General features: G+C 59.6%; 1 protein-coding gene across 1 annotated transcript; it reads left to right on the top strand.

The window, feature by feature from the left end:
- Positions 1–6,994: 6,994 nt before the first annotated feature.
- On the top strand, positions 6,995–13,544 carry COXFA4L2 (cytochrome c oxidase hypoxia associated subunit FA4L2). Its single transcript, XM_086870388.1, has 4 exons — positions 6,995–7,145; positions 10,924–11,012; positions 12,957–13,017; positions 13,247–13,544. Exons 1-4 carry the CDS (start codon positions 7,089–7,091, stop codon positions 13,301–13,303), a joined length of 264 nt encoding a protein of 87 aa, XP_086726514.1. The 5' UTR covers positions 6,995–7,088; the 3' UTR covers positions 13,304–13,544.
- The last annotated feature ends 108 nt before the right edge of the window (positions 13,545–13,652 follow it).

Below are 13,652 nucleotides of genomic sequence, written 5' to 3'. Positions count from 1 at the left end.
GATGTGAGTGTCTGATACAGATGTGAGTGTGTGATACAGATGTGTGTGTGTCTGATACAGATGTGTGTGTCTGATACAGATGTGTGTGTGTCTGATACAGATGTGTGTGTGTCTGATACAGATGTGAGTGTGTGATACAGATGTGAGTGTGTGATACAGATGTGTCTGATACAGATGTGAGTGTGTGTCTGATACAGATGTGTCTGATACAGATGTGAGTGTCTGATACAGATGTGAGTGTGTGATACAGATGTGTCTGATACAGGTGTGAGTGTGTGTCTGATACAGATGTGTCTGATACAGGTGTGAGTGTGTCTGATACAGGTGTGAGTGTGTCTGATACAGATGTGTCTGATACAGATGTGTGTGTGTCTGATACAGATGTGAGTGTGTGATACAGATGTGTCTGATACAGATGTGAGTGTGTCTGATACAGATGTGAGTGTGTCTGATACAGGTGTGAGTGTGTGTCTGATACAGGTGTGAGTGTGTCTGATACAGATGTGTGTGTGTCCCAGGTGTGTGTGTGTGTGTCAGGTGTGTGTGTGTGTGTCCCAGGTGTGTGTGTGTGTGTCAGGTGTGTGTGTGTGTGTCCCAGGTGTGTGTGTGTGTGAAGGTGTGTGTGTGACCCCGCCTGTGCACGCGTGTCTCACCTTTGTGCAGGTGTGTGTGATGAAGTCACGCGTGTCCCAGCCGTGTTTGTCAGCTGAACCGTGTGTGTGTCCCAGGTGTGTGTCAGGTGTGTGTGTCTGTCTGTCTGTCCCAGGTGTGTGTGTGTGTGTGTCAGGTGTGTGTGTGTCCCAGGTGTGTGTGTGTGTGTGTCAGGTGTGTGTGTGTGTCAGGTGTGTGTGTGTCTGTCTGTCCCAGGTGTGTGTGTGTCCCAGGTGTGTGTGTGTCTGTCTGTCCCAGGTGTGTGTGTGTCCCAGGTGTGTGTGTGTGTGTCAGGTGTGTCCTATCTATGTATCCATGCCCCAGCTGTGTGTCCCTGCCACATGTATCCATGTCTCAGCTCTGTCTGTGTGTGTCCCTGTTGTGTGTCCATGTCCCATCCATGTCCCCTCCATGTCCCATCCCTGTCCCATCCATGTCCCAGCCATGCCCCCTTCATGTCCCCTTCATGTCCCATCCATGTCCCATCCCTGTCCCCTCCATGTCCCATCCCTGTCCCAGCCATGTCCCAGCCGTGTCCCAGCCGTGTCCCAGCCGTGTCCCATCCATGTCCCATCCATGTCCCCTCCATGTCCCATCCCTGTCCCAGCCGTGTCCCATCCCTGTCCCAGCCATGTCCCAGCCATGTCCCAGCCGTGTCCCAGCCGTGTCCCATCCCTGTCCCATCCATGTCCCAGCCGTGTCCCATCCCTGTCCCAGCCATGTCCCAGCCGTGTCCCATCCATGTCCCATCCATGTCCCAGCCGTGTCCCATCCCTGTCCCAGCCATGTCCCATCCCTGTCCCATCCATGTCCCAGCCGTGTCCCATCCATGTCCCCTTCATGTCCCATCCCTGTCCCCTCCATGTCCCAGCCGTGTCCCATCCATGTCCCATCCCTGTCCCATCCATGTCCCATCCATGTCCCATCCCTGTCCCATCCCTCTCCCATCCATGTCCCATCCCTGTCCCATCCCTGTCCCAGCCGTGTCCCATCCATGTCCCAGCCGTGTCCCAGCCCTGTGCTCCTCTGTGTCCCCACCGGTGTCTTTGTCACGATGAAGGACGAGGCCATTCCGTTTATTAAATTGTAGCGCGGCGCGGCGCAGCCCTCGGAGCCGCTGACCCCGGTTATTTATAACGCGGGCGGGGAAATCGCAGCTCCGGGCTGGGGCTTTTCTGTGGAGAATTATGGAAAAGAGAATCGATAGTGCAGGCTGGGGCAGAGGTGGTGGGGAATTGTGGGGTCAGATCCAGGAATCGCTCCACTGCCGCAGCTGAGCTGAACCCCACGGCTCCCCAGGACCACACCCAGCGCCCCAGGATCTCCCCTGGCTCCCCAAAACCCCCTCGGCAGCTGGGGGGAGGCTCTGGCAGCAACACTGGGGGATATTGGGGTATTGGGGGAGTCAGGGTTTGGGGATATCGAGGTCTGGGGGGTCAGGGTGTGGGGTATCAAGGTCTGGGGGGAGTCAGACTGTGGGGTTGTCAGTGTTTGGGGGTATTGAGGTCTGGGGATGTCAGGGTATGGGGGTACCATGGTCTGGGGCTATTGAGGTCTGAGGGGATCAGGATCTGGGGGTATCAAAGTCTGGGGGCAGTCACGGTGTGGGGCTGTCGGTGTTTGGGGGTATTGGGGTCTGAGGGTCAGGGTGAGGGGAGTCAGTGTTTGGGGGTATCGGGGTTTGGGGGATCAGGGTGTGAGGGGAGTCAGTGTTTGGGGGTATTGGGGTCTGAGGGTCAGGGTGTGGGGCTCTCAGTGTTTGGGGGTATCAAGGTTTGGGGGATCAGGGTGTGGGGCTGTCAGTGTTTGGGGGGTCAGGGTGTGGGGCTGTCAGTGTTTGGGGATATCGGGGTTTGGGGGGTCAGGGTGTGGGGCTCTCAGTGTTTGGGGGGGTCAGGGTGTGGGGCTGTCAGTGTTTGGGGATATCGGGGTTTGGGGGGGTCAGGGTACAGGGGGAGTCAGGGTGTGGAGGTATTGAGGTTTTGGGGGGTCAGGGTGTGGGGCTCTCAGTGTTTGGGGATATCGGGGTTTGGGGGGTCAGGGTGTGGGGCTCTCAGTGTTTGGGGGGGTCAGGGTGTGGGGCTGTCAGTGTTTGGGGATATCGAGGTTTGGGGGATCAGGGTGTGGGGCTGTCAGTGTTTGGGGGGGTCAGGGTGTGGGGCTGTCAGTGTTTGGGGATATCGGGGTTTGGGGGGGTCAGGGTACAGGGGGAGTCAGGGTGTGGAGGTATTGAGGTTTTGGGGGGTCAGGGTGTGGGGCTCTCAGTGTTTGCGGGGGTCAGGGTGTGGGGCTCTCAGTGTTTGCGGGGGTCAGGGTGTGGGGCTGTCAGTGTTTGGGGGTATCAGGGTTTGGGGGATCAGGGTGTGGGGCTCTCAGTGTTTGCGGGGGTCAGGGTGTGGGGCTCTCAGTGTTTGCGGGGGTCAGGGTGTGGGGCTCTCAGTGTTTGGGGGGGTCAGGGTGTGGGGCTGTCAGTGTTTGGGGGTATCAGGGTTTGGGGGATCAGGGTGTGGGGCTCTCAGTGTTTGGGGGGGTCAGGGTGTGGGGCTCTCAGTGTTTGGGGGTATCGGGGTTTGGGGGGTCAGGGTGTGGGGCTGTCAGTGTTTGGGAGTATCAGGGTTTGGGGGATCAGGGTGTGGGGCTCTCAGTGTTTGGGGGGGTCAGGGTGTGGGGCTGTCAGTGTTTGGGGGTATCGAGGTTTGCGGGGGTCAGGGTACAGGGGGAGTCAGGGTGTGGAGGTATTGAGGTTTTGGGGGGTCAGGGTGTGGGGCTCTCAGTGTTTGGGGTCTCAGGGTGTGGGGGTGTCCGGATCCGGGGGTGATCCCCCCCCGGCGCCGCTGTGGGTCGGGGCTGGGCTCTCCCGGTGCTCCTGGTGCCGCCCGTGATTAATGGGGGGAATTAGGCCGATAATGGCTCCTAAACGCCGGTGCCGGTCGCAGGCGCCGCGCCCCGATGGCTGATGGATGGTGCCGGGCCCTGGGTGGGCGCGATCGGAGCCGAGTCACGGTCAGGGTGGGAGTGAGGAGGGGGTTGTGACGTCATGCGGCGAAGTGACGTCACTATGAGGCGTGACGTCACACGCTGGCTCAGGCGCGCTGGTCTGGAGCGGCCGGCGCTGCTCCCCCATTATCGGGCTGCGCAAATCGTCACGCCATGTCGCGATAGTGCTGATACGTGATGCCCGTCCGTGCCCCTCGGAGTCCCCGGGATCCATCCCCTGCTCCAGGGCTGATCCCGGAGCGCAGCTCTGGTGCTTTTGGAACCCATCCCGTTAATTCTCCATTTAATTACCGGCTCTTTGGTTATTGTTTGTTTGCTTTACTCGGGATGAATTTTTTATGCCGGTTTCCATCAGGCCACGCCAAAATCCCGTGGGATTTACGGCTCTGGAGGGAGCGGAGCCGGATCAGGGGAGGGCCCGTGAGCAGAGAGTGGTGACCCCTGGGGGCTCCGGGAGCTCTGGGGGTCCCCAGGGGATGCAGGGACTGGAGGGGTCTGGAGAGGTTGTGACCTTGTCCCGTGGGATGTGTGGAGCTGGGATGGGGACCTTGGACTCGTTCCATGTGGATCTGGAAGGGCTGGAATTTGAGCCGAGGGCTGTGCGGATCTGCGGATCTGTGATGTGAGGGGTCTGGGGGATGTGAGGATCGGGAGGGGGCTGGGGGAGCTGGAATTTCACCCAAGGCTTGTGTGGATCGGGAAAGGTCTGGAGCGGCCGTGAACTCGTGGCTGTGAACCGTGGGCAGCAGAGTTCTGGGGCCGTTGTGACACTTCCCGTGGGATGTGCGGAGCTGGGATGGGAACGAGGGGGCTGCGGATTGATCCCGTGGGATGCTCGGATCAGGACGGGGCTGGGAGGGCTCCGTGGGCCATGGATTGCGCCTGGGAGGGGTTTTGGGAGGGGCTGTGGATTTGATCCATGAAATGTGCGGATCGGGAGGGGTCTGGGGGGGCCGTGAACTTTTCCCATTGGATGTGTGGATCTGGAGGGATACGGAGGGGGGATGCTGGGGACTTTTCCCATTGGATGTGTGGATCTGGAGGGAGCCGGGGGGGCTCTGTGGGGCTCAGCCGAGGCCGGGAGCCGGAGGAAGCGTGTGCTCAGGTGCAGGCACGTTCATCCCGAGCCACAGCATCTCCCATTAATGAAGCACTTCATCACAGCTCCGTGCCAGGGGGGGCACCCAATTCCAGGTGATAAATTCCCGGCGACGGCCCTCGCTCGCTCGCAGCAGCCGTGATTCTCCTTCATCTTGAATAATATTTTTGGAGCGGTTGTAAAATAACCCAACGCAGCAGCTGCCAGCGGAGCCGCGGGCTCCAAACCTCCCACCCCCGGTCCCCCCCGGTCCCCCCCGGTCCCCCCGGTCCCCCAGCCCCCCCGATGTCACCTGTGTGTGTGTGTGTGTCTCACGTGTGCGGCCACACGGATGCCGAGCGGGTGTGGCTGTGGCTTGTGCGGCTCGGTGAGAGCGCAGGGAGGTGCAGCTGAGCCCCCCAGAACCTCGGGGTGACCCCCAGGCTGCTCCCTTGGAAATCTGATTTTTGTGGTCGTGGTCACCCTTGTGCCACTCAGATCTCTTAAGTCCTTCCCTGGGTCTCTGAATTTTGGGGTGAGGATACCCCCAGACCCTTGGGTGTCCCCCTGGATCCCTGATTTTGTAGTGAAAGTCTACCCAGGACCCCAGACCCTGCCCTGAACTCCTGGATTTTGGGGTGAAGGTCCCACCCAGACTCCTGTGTGCCCCACCTCAGACAGTTGGGCTTCCCTGAACCCCTGAATTTTGGGGTAAGGGTCATCCCCAGACCCCTAACCCCACCTTAAGACACCTGAGTCCCTCCCAGACCGCTGAATTTCGGGGGGAGCGGTGATTTCCAGACCTCTGAGTCCCCTCCGGAGCCTTGAATTTGGGGGGGGGGGATTCCTTCCCGGACCCCCGGCTCCCCCAGACGGGTTCCCATGCACTGAACGGGCAGAGCTCTCTGGTGTGGGTGGTGGAGCTGCCCAGATGTGCACATCTGTACACACATGTTCCCACATGTTCACACGTCCTGGGCTGCTGCGATTCCTTCCTTTCTGGGAAGGATTTGAGTGTTCTTCCCCCAAAACGCTGACCCCACTTGTGCCAGGCTGGAGGAGAAGCTCCGCTGGCACCTCCGTGCTGGTGGTTGTGGTGTCACCCTCGGGGGGCTGGAGCCCACCTTGGAGCCCCCCCAGTTGCCCATCACGGCTGCTCCCGAGGGCTCCTGGCACCCTCCTGGAACAGGAAAACACCGCACGGAATTAAACTCTTAATTACAGTCATTAATGAGCGTGGAGGCAGCTGGGCTCGGCGGGCAGGGAATCCCGCAGCATCCCAGGGGAGCTCCTGCAGGGAATGGGGGGTGCAGGGTGTCCCAAAGCAGAGCTGGGGGTGACAGCACCGGGGCTCCCCGAACCCTCCGGGTCAGCGATCCAGCCCTTCCAGGGTGTTCCTGTGCACACATCCCATGGATCCCTCTCGTACCCCCCGTGCCCCCCTGGGCAGAGGAAGGTGATGAAGGACGCGCGGGCAGTGCCCAGGGCAGGATGCTCCGTCTCGGGGAGTGGCGCTTAATCAATCACATTAAATCTCTAATTATATCACCCGGGGCCTTGGATGCGCCTCAGCCTTCTCTCGTGTCCAGGGTCTCCCGAGAAATTCCTCCCCTTTGTCCCTTAGCTGGAAGCGGAAAGGGTGGGCGGCACCGTGGTGGGGGGACCCCACGCATGGCTGGGAGAGGGGGGCATCCCTGGGGGGACTCCAAGGACCCCCAAAGTGGGGGTTCAGGGCTGTGCTGGCTCTCTCTGCTGCCATAACGTGACCCCCCACCCCCGCTGGGTCCCTGCTGCCCCTCTGGCCGCCCGCTCCATCCCTCTCGCCGTCCTTTGTTGGGTACTAATAGCCGGTTTCCATATGCACGGCAGCATCTGTTCCTGCCAGGGAGATTTGCATCGCTAAATGTAAATTGGGTGTTCTATCATTTATCATAAACGGGAGGGCGGGTGGGGTGGGGGGAGGCGAACCTCGGCCAAGTTGTCATCGGGAATCACACGGCTCATCCTTCGCCCCGGCACCAAAGTGCGGAGCCACCTGTGATGGGGCTGCGCGTGGAGGGACCGGGCTGGCCCCGCGTGGGGAGGGACGGCGAGGCCGTGCGGGGACATCGGGGGTCGCACCCAGCGCTCACCAGTCCCCCAGACATCAGGGTCATCCCGGGGGAGGCTGGAAGGAGTGGAGGGCGCCGGGGTTCAGGATTTGGTTTCCAGTCTCCCTCTCCCTCCCCCCGGGCCGGGATGTCCCGACCCGCCCCGTCCCTCCCAGCCCGGCCGCTGACGCCTCCCTCTCCTCCTGCCCACCCCTCCATCCTCGGCCGGACCTCGGAACCTCCGCCACCGCCGGACCGATCCCACCCTGGCCATGAAGGGTCCCCTGCGTGGAGGAATGTTCTCCCGGCATGTCAAACGGCACCCCGGAGTGAGTCACCCAGCGCCCCTTTCCTCCAGGGACCCCCGGTCCCCCCTTGCCCTCTCCCCCCCTCCCAGGGACCCCGCGCAGCCCCCACCCCTCAGGCTTGTCCTTGCCCACCTCTCGCCACGTGCCAGGAGCCCCTGGGCTTCCTCACCTCTTTCTCCCTCCATGCCATCATCCCACTCCCCATTCCTCCTGTTCCGTGCCTTTCATCAGCCTCCTCTTCCTCCCACTTCCCAAAACTCTCCTCAGCCCCCAGTCCCTCGTTATTCCGGCTTCCCCTTCCCGCTCTCACAGCGGCCCCGGGTGAGCCGGGGGTTCCGAGGATCCCCATCCCTCCTTTACCAAGGAAAGGTGACACCACCCTGTGCTTCCCACCCCGTTCCCTGCATCCAGCGCTGGAGAGGGGCCAGGCTCCTTCACCGAGCCCGGCTGGGGCACCTCAACCCTCACCCACATCCGAGGGGACCTTCCCCGTGTCCCTCCCCACCCCCTACACCCATCTGGGGGCATCTTGGTCAGGGTGGATGGAAATGAAGCCCCCTCCCCACGCACCTCAGCAGCCCCAGATCTGTCTCTGACACCCCCCAAAATGTCAAGCTGAGGGGTTTGGGTAAAAAATGCTTCAACCCAGGGGCTGGACATTGCCAGGGGGGTGCCAGCACCGTGGGCACAGGCGGTTGGGACCCCCAGGGTGCTTCCCATGTCCTGGGGTGGGCAACACAGGCCGAAGCTCCTGCGTGATCCTCACTGCAGAATGGGGAGATTTGGGGTGTCTCTGTTCCTGCCACGCTTTCCCCAGCTGAGGAGCTGTGAGTGACTTGGGGGGCACAAGGAAGAGCCCAGACTGGAGATGTAAAGGCATGGAGGGGGGCAGAGTGTTTGTACAGCTGGGTTGCTGCTGGCAGAGGTTGTTGGGGCAATATTTGTGGTGTCACCCACCCTGTGTGGCGTCATCCATCCATCCATCCATCCATCATCCATCCATCCATCATCCATCCATCCATCCATCCATCCATCCATCATCCATCCATCATCCATCCATCCATCCATCCATCCATCCATCCATCATCCATCATCCATCCATCCATCCATCCATCATCCATCCATCATCCATCCATCCATCATCCATCATCCATCATCCATCCATCCATCATCCATCCATCCATCATCCATCATCCATCCATCCATCCATCCATCCATCCATCCATCCATCCATCCCTACCCATCCATCATCCATCCATCCATCCATCCATCCATCCATCCATCGTCCATCCATCCATCCATCCATCATCCTTCCATCATCCATCCATCCATCCATCCATCCATCCATCCATCCATCCCTACCCATCCATCATCCATCCATCCATCCATCCATCCATCCATCCATCCATCATCCATCCATCCATCATCCATCCATCCATCCATCCATCCATCCATCCATCATCCATCCATCATCCATCCATCCATCCATCCATCCATCATCCATCCATCCATCCATCATCCATCCATCCATCCATCCATCCATCCATCCATCCATCCATCATCCATCCATCCATCCATCATCCATCCATCCATCCATCCATCCATCCATCATCCATCATCCATCCATCATCCATCCATCCATCCATCCATCCATCATCCATCCATCCATCCATCCATCCATCATCCATCCATCCATCCATCCATCATCCATCCATCCATCCATCCATCCATCCATCCATCCATCATCCATCCATCCATCCAACATCCATCCATCCATCATCCATCCATCATCCATCATCCATCCATCATCCATCCATCCATCATCCATCCATCCATCCATCCACCCATCATCCATCCATCCATCCATCATCCATCCATCATCCATCCGTCCTTATCCATCCAGCCATCCCATGCCCTCAGCCGCGGCGTTGCTGGGCAGGTGTAGCCTCACTTTCCCCCAGCAATGGTTCCTTCTCGGCGGCGTGCCCGGCTGCCTGGCAGTGATGGATGTCCCAGGCTCACGGCGCAGCACCGTGACCGTGAGGCACAGCCGCTCTGGCAGGACCAGAACGTGCTGGCACGGCTCGGTGGGCACCGAGCGGGCACCGGGCAGAGCCTGGCACCGCTCCCCACCGCCCACACACCCCGTGCCTGGGGGAAATCGGGCTCCACCGCTGGCACCTGCGGCTTGGCAGCCTCCTCCTGCCCCTAATTCTTCCCAGCCATTAATTACCCAGACGGTGTCGGCAGCAGATGGTGAGACGGCCCCGCTGCCCCGAATCCTCTCCAGCAGCCACAGCAATTCCCGGCGCTGCGGCGGCTTCTTGATTCGCCAGCGCTTGGGCAGCGGCTGCTGCCAGCTCCTGCCGGCACTCGGTGCCAAGGACCATCATCCGCTGATGGCCCTGACCTCCCGGATGGGCGCTGGCATCTGCCGGGCACCCCGTCACTCCAGCCTGGCTTGGGCGGGAGCTGGGCCATACTGGGAGCACTGGGAGAGGACGGGGGGGTCCGGCGGGGAGCAAAGGCTGGGCAGGGGGACACATCTGTGTTCCCCCCCTTCCCGTGCATGGATGTGCTTGGCAGCGAGCAGATGGGCTGGACTGACCCTTTCCATCGTATTTCCCACTCGTGCCCCCCCTGCCCAGTGTCATCGCAGTGGGGAAACTGAGTCACGGAGCGGTGGGCGTTCGGTTCGGGGGCAGTTCCTCCGAGCTGAGGCTGCCGAGCAGAGCTGCGAGCGGAGCCAGGTGCTCGGCGCGGATCCATCGGCACCGCTCCCGTTAATGGGCAGGACGCGGCTCCCTCCAGGGGCACGGGCTGGCGCCTCTCTCATTTCGCTCCCCGCGTCCTCCCCGGCGCGGGGGCCGCCGCAATTTGGGGGAGGTCAAAGCCGCCTCGGCTCGGCTCCGATTGAGGCCGCGTCGCTCCGGGCACTGGGGGATTGGCAGCGAGAGCGGAGATGAGGAGATGGAGCCGCGCTGCGATGGGCGAGGAGCGGGGGGAGAGGGGAGCCGCTCGCAGGATGGATGTGGCGGGGCTGGGGTCACTGAGTGCCCCCCAGGAGCCGCTCTGGACCCCCGGCTGCTCAGCCCCAGCGTGTCCCAGTCCATCCCAGTAACACGAACAGAATCTCCTTGTCTCGTGCTCTGTCAGGAGATGGTGCAGGGGAGGGGGTGCAGAGCCTGGGGGGCTTTGGGGGACAGGGACCCTGTCCGGGGTCACAGCGTGGCTCGGGGACAAACCTTGCCCAGGGCCGAGTACCTCAGGGAGGAGCCACGAGTGGAGTCACTGGGAACACTGGGAATGCTGGAAATGGGGTGCTCAGCACCAAATCCTTCAGGAAAGAACCATGAGCTGAGGATCACCCTGACCAGGGGCACTGGGAACACCGGGAATGGGGTGCCCAGGACCAAATCCTCCACGGAGGAGCCTGAAACTGAGGTTCAGCCCAGAGAGGGAACACTGGGAATGCCAGGAATGGGGTCCCCAGGTCCTCAGCAGCACCAGCACTGGGCAGCCACAGGCGGAGGGGAAGCGATTTCTCATTCCAAATCCAATTCCTCTCCAACACGAGCCGATTTTTCTCTCCCTCTTTTAATTCAGTCACTCAAGCTGACAGCTACACTGTGTACCGCAGCCCGGCTACAGGATTGCTCTGCCATATTCCCCCTGTAAATCTCCCGGCGTGTCAGCTCTCCCTTTCACTCTCCAGTCCGCCTGATAAATATTCATTTTATTGGGGTATTTTTCATTTCTCTCTCTCTCTCTCTCTCTCTCTCTCTCTCTCTCTCTGCAGCTCGTTCCCCTCATTGGCTTCATCAGCGTGGGCCTGGGCAGCGCAGTCCTGTACCTGCTGCGGCTGGCCCTGTACAGCCCAGATGTCAGGTACGGCTTGAGGTGCCCTGGGCACCCCCAGGCTCTCACCCCACACCCCCAGAGCTTGGGGGGACCAGCCCAGGTGTGGTTCCAAGTGCTGGGGTGTCCAGACGCGCCTTCATGGTGAATGATGGGGGAAAATGTGGGTGCAGAGGTGCTCAGAGGACAGGAGGGATGTTGGGGGGTTGTATCCCCTCTCCTTGGGTTGGGGGGATGGGAGAAGGGCCCCTCCAGCCCTCTTAGCCAGGTAAGAGCTGGATGTGGCTGATGGGCAAGGATGTGGGGAGAGTGGGACTGAGGGGAATGGGAAATGGTGGGATGGATGGATGATGGATGGATGGATGGATGGATGGATGGATGGATGGATGGATGGATGGATGATGGATGGATGGATGATGGATGGATGGATGGATGGATGATGGATGATGGATGGATGATGAAGGGATGGATGGATGGATGATGGATGGATAGATGGATGATGGATGGATGATGGATGGATGGATGGATGATGGATGGATGGATGGACGATGGATGGATGGATGGATGATGGATGGATGGATGATGGATGGATAGATGGATGATGGATGGATGATGGATGGATGGATGGATGATGGATGGATGGATGGATGATGGATGGATGGATGATGGATGGATGGATGATGGATGGATGGATGGATGGATGGATAGGGATGGATGGATGATGGATGGATGGATGGATGGATGGATGGATGGATGGATGGATGGATGGATGGATGGATGGATGGATGATGGATGATGGATGATGGATGGATGATGGATGGATGGATGGATGGATGGATGGATGGATGGATGGATGGATGGATGATGGATGATGGATGATGGATGGATGGATGGATGGACGATGGATGAATGGATGGATGGACGGATGGATGGATGGATGATGGATGGATGATGGATGATGGATGGATGGATGGATGGATGGATGGATGATGGATGGATGATGGATGATGGATGGATGGATGGATGGATGATGGATGGATGGAGGATGGATGGATGGATGGATGGATGGATGGATGATGGATGATGGATGGATGGACAGATGGATGGATGGACGGATGGACAGACAGAGATGGATGGATGGATGGATGATGGATGGATGGATGGATGGATGGATGATGGATGGATGATGGATGGATGATGGATGATGGATGATGGATGGATGGATGATGGATGGATGGATGGATGGATGGATGGATGGACGGATGGACAGACAGAGACGGATGGATGATGGATGATGGATGGATGATGGATGGATGGATGGATGGATGGATGGATGGATGGATGATGGATGGATTGAAAGGCAGCTGTGGAATCACGAAGGTTGGATGGGCAGGACAGCTCCATGTGCTGGGGTGACCAGGCTGGTTTTTCCACATCCCCCCACTGCCCCCCAGCTCGTTTGTAATTGTTTGCTCCTAAAACCACGCACGGAATTAATCTGGCACCAGATGAGCTCAGCCCCACAGTTAGCAGATCCAGACACCTTGGCTTGGAGGGTGGGAGCACAGGGAGGGGCGTTTGGGAGGGAAACCCAGCCCCCCACCCCCATCCCCCAAACACATTAACACCATTAAACAGCTCCAGGGGGGCTGTGTTTGCAGCACGGCCCCCACTCCATCCCCTGACACACACAAACATCTTCCCAGATGGAAAATTCTGCTCTTGGCCAGCACCAGCGGATGGGGGGACAGGAGAAGGGGGGGCAGCATAAGCTGCTCTCTCCAGGGACCCCATCCCACGGCTCCTCTGGCTCCTCTGGCCTCCCACAGCCCCTCCCAGGAGAGGGATGTGTCCTTGAGGAAGGGTTCAAGGAGAAATGGGGATGGTGGTGTTGGGGCTGGGGGCACGTTGGGGGTGGGGAGGGGTCTCTCCTCCGCTCCTTCCAGGTGCTGATGTCCCTGTCACCCCTCACAGCTGGGACCGGAAGAATAATCCTGAACCCTGGAATAAGCTGAGCCCCACAGACCAGTATAAAGTGAGCACTGGGTGAACTGGGAGGGCTGGCAGCGTGGGGGGAGGGGGAGGCAGCCCCATTTAGGGAAGAACATGGAGTTTATTCCAGGAAGGGGAAAGAGGGGATCAGTCCTGGAGCCCCTCAAATCCTTGTGCTGGCATTTGGGGAAGGGGCACAGTGAGACACCAAGGCCAGGCTGCAGTGACGTTGGAGAAGGCCACGATCCCCCTGACCTCCCTCCCTTCTCCAGTTTCTGGCAGTTTCCACTGACTACAAGAACCTCAAGAAGGACCGTCCCAGCTTCTGAGCCACCTCTGGGACGTGCTGCTGTGGAGGGGGAGACCCCTGCCCCAAGGAGGCCCCTGACAGCCCCCACCCACAGGTCCCACTGCTTCCCCAGCACCCCCAAACTGCGTGGTTGTGTCCCACCCCCCCCAAAAAACCACATCCCTGTGGGTGCCCCCATGCCCCTCACCCTCGCCTCGTGCCTGCAGTAAACTCATAGCACAGGAATAAATTATGGGGGGGGCGCAGCAAACTGGATTCTTTATGGTTTCCCAGAGCCATGAATGCAGATTTTATCACCCCCCTGGGAGGGCTGGAAGCAGGACAAGCCCTCGGGTGCTGTTTCCGCTCTCTCACGCTCCACCATCCCC

The sequence above is a fragment of the Cyanistes caeruleus genome, chromosome 32 (assembly GCF_971803275.1).
Source record: "Cyanistes caeruleus chromosome 32, bCyaCae1.hap1.1, whole genome shotgun sequence".
Classification (NCBI taxonomy): Eukaryota; Metazoa; Chordata; class Aves; order Passeriformes; family Paridae; genus Cyanistes; species Cyanistes caeruleus.
Note: the sequence above shows the minus strand (reverse complement) of the source record. Positions and strands in the feature narration are given on the sequence as shown.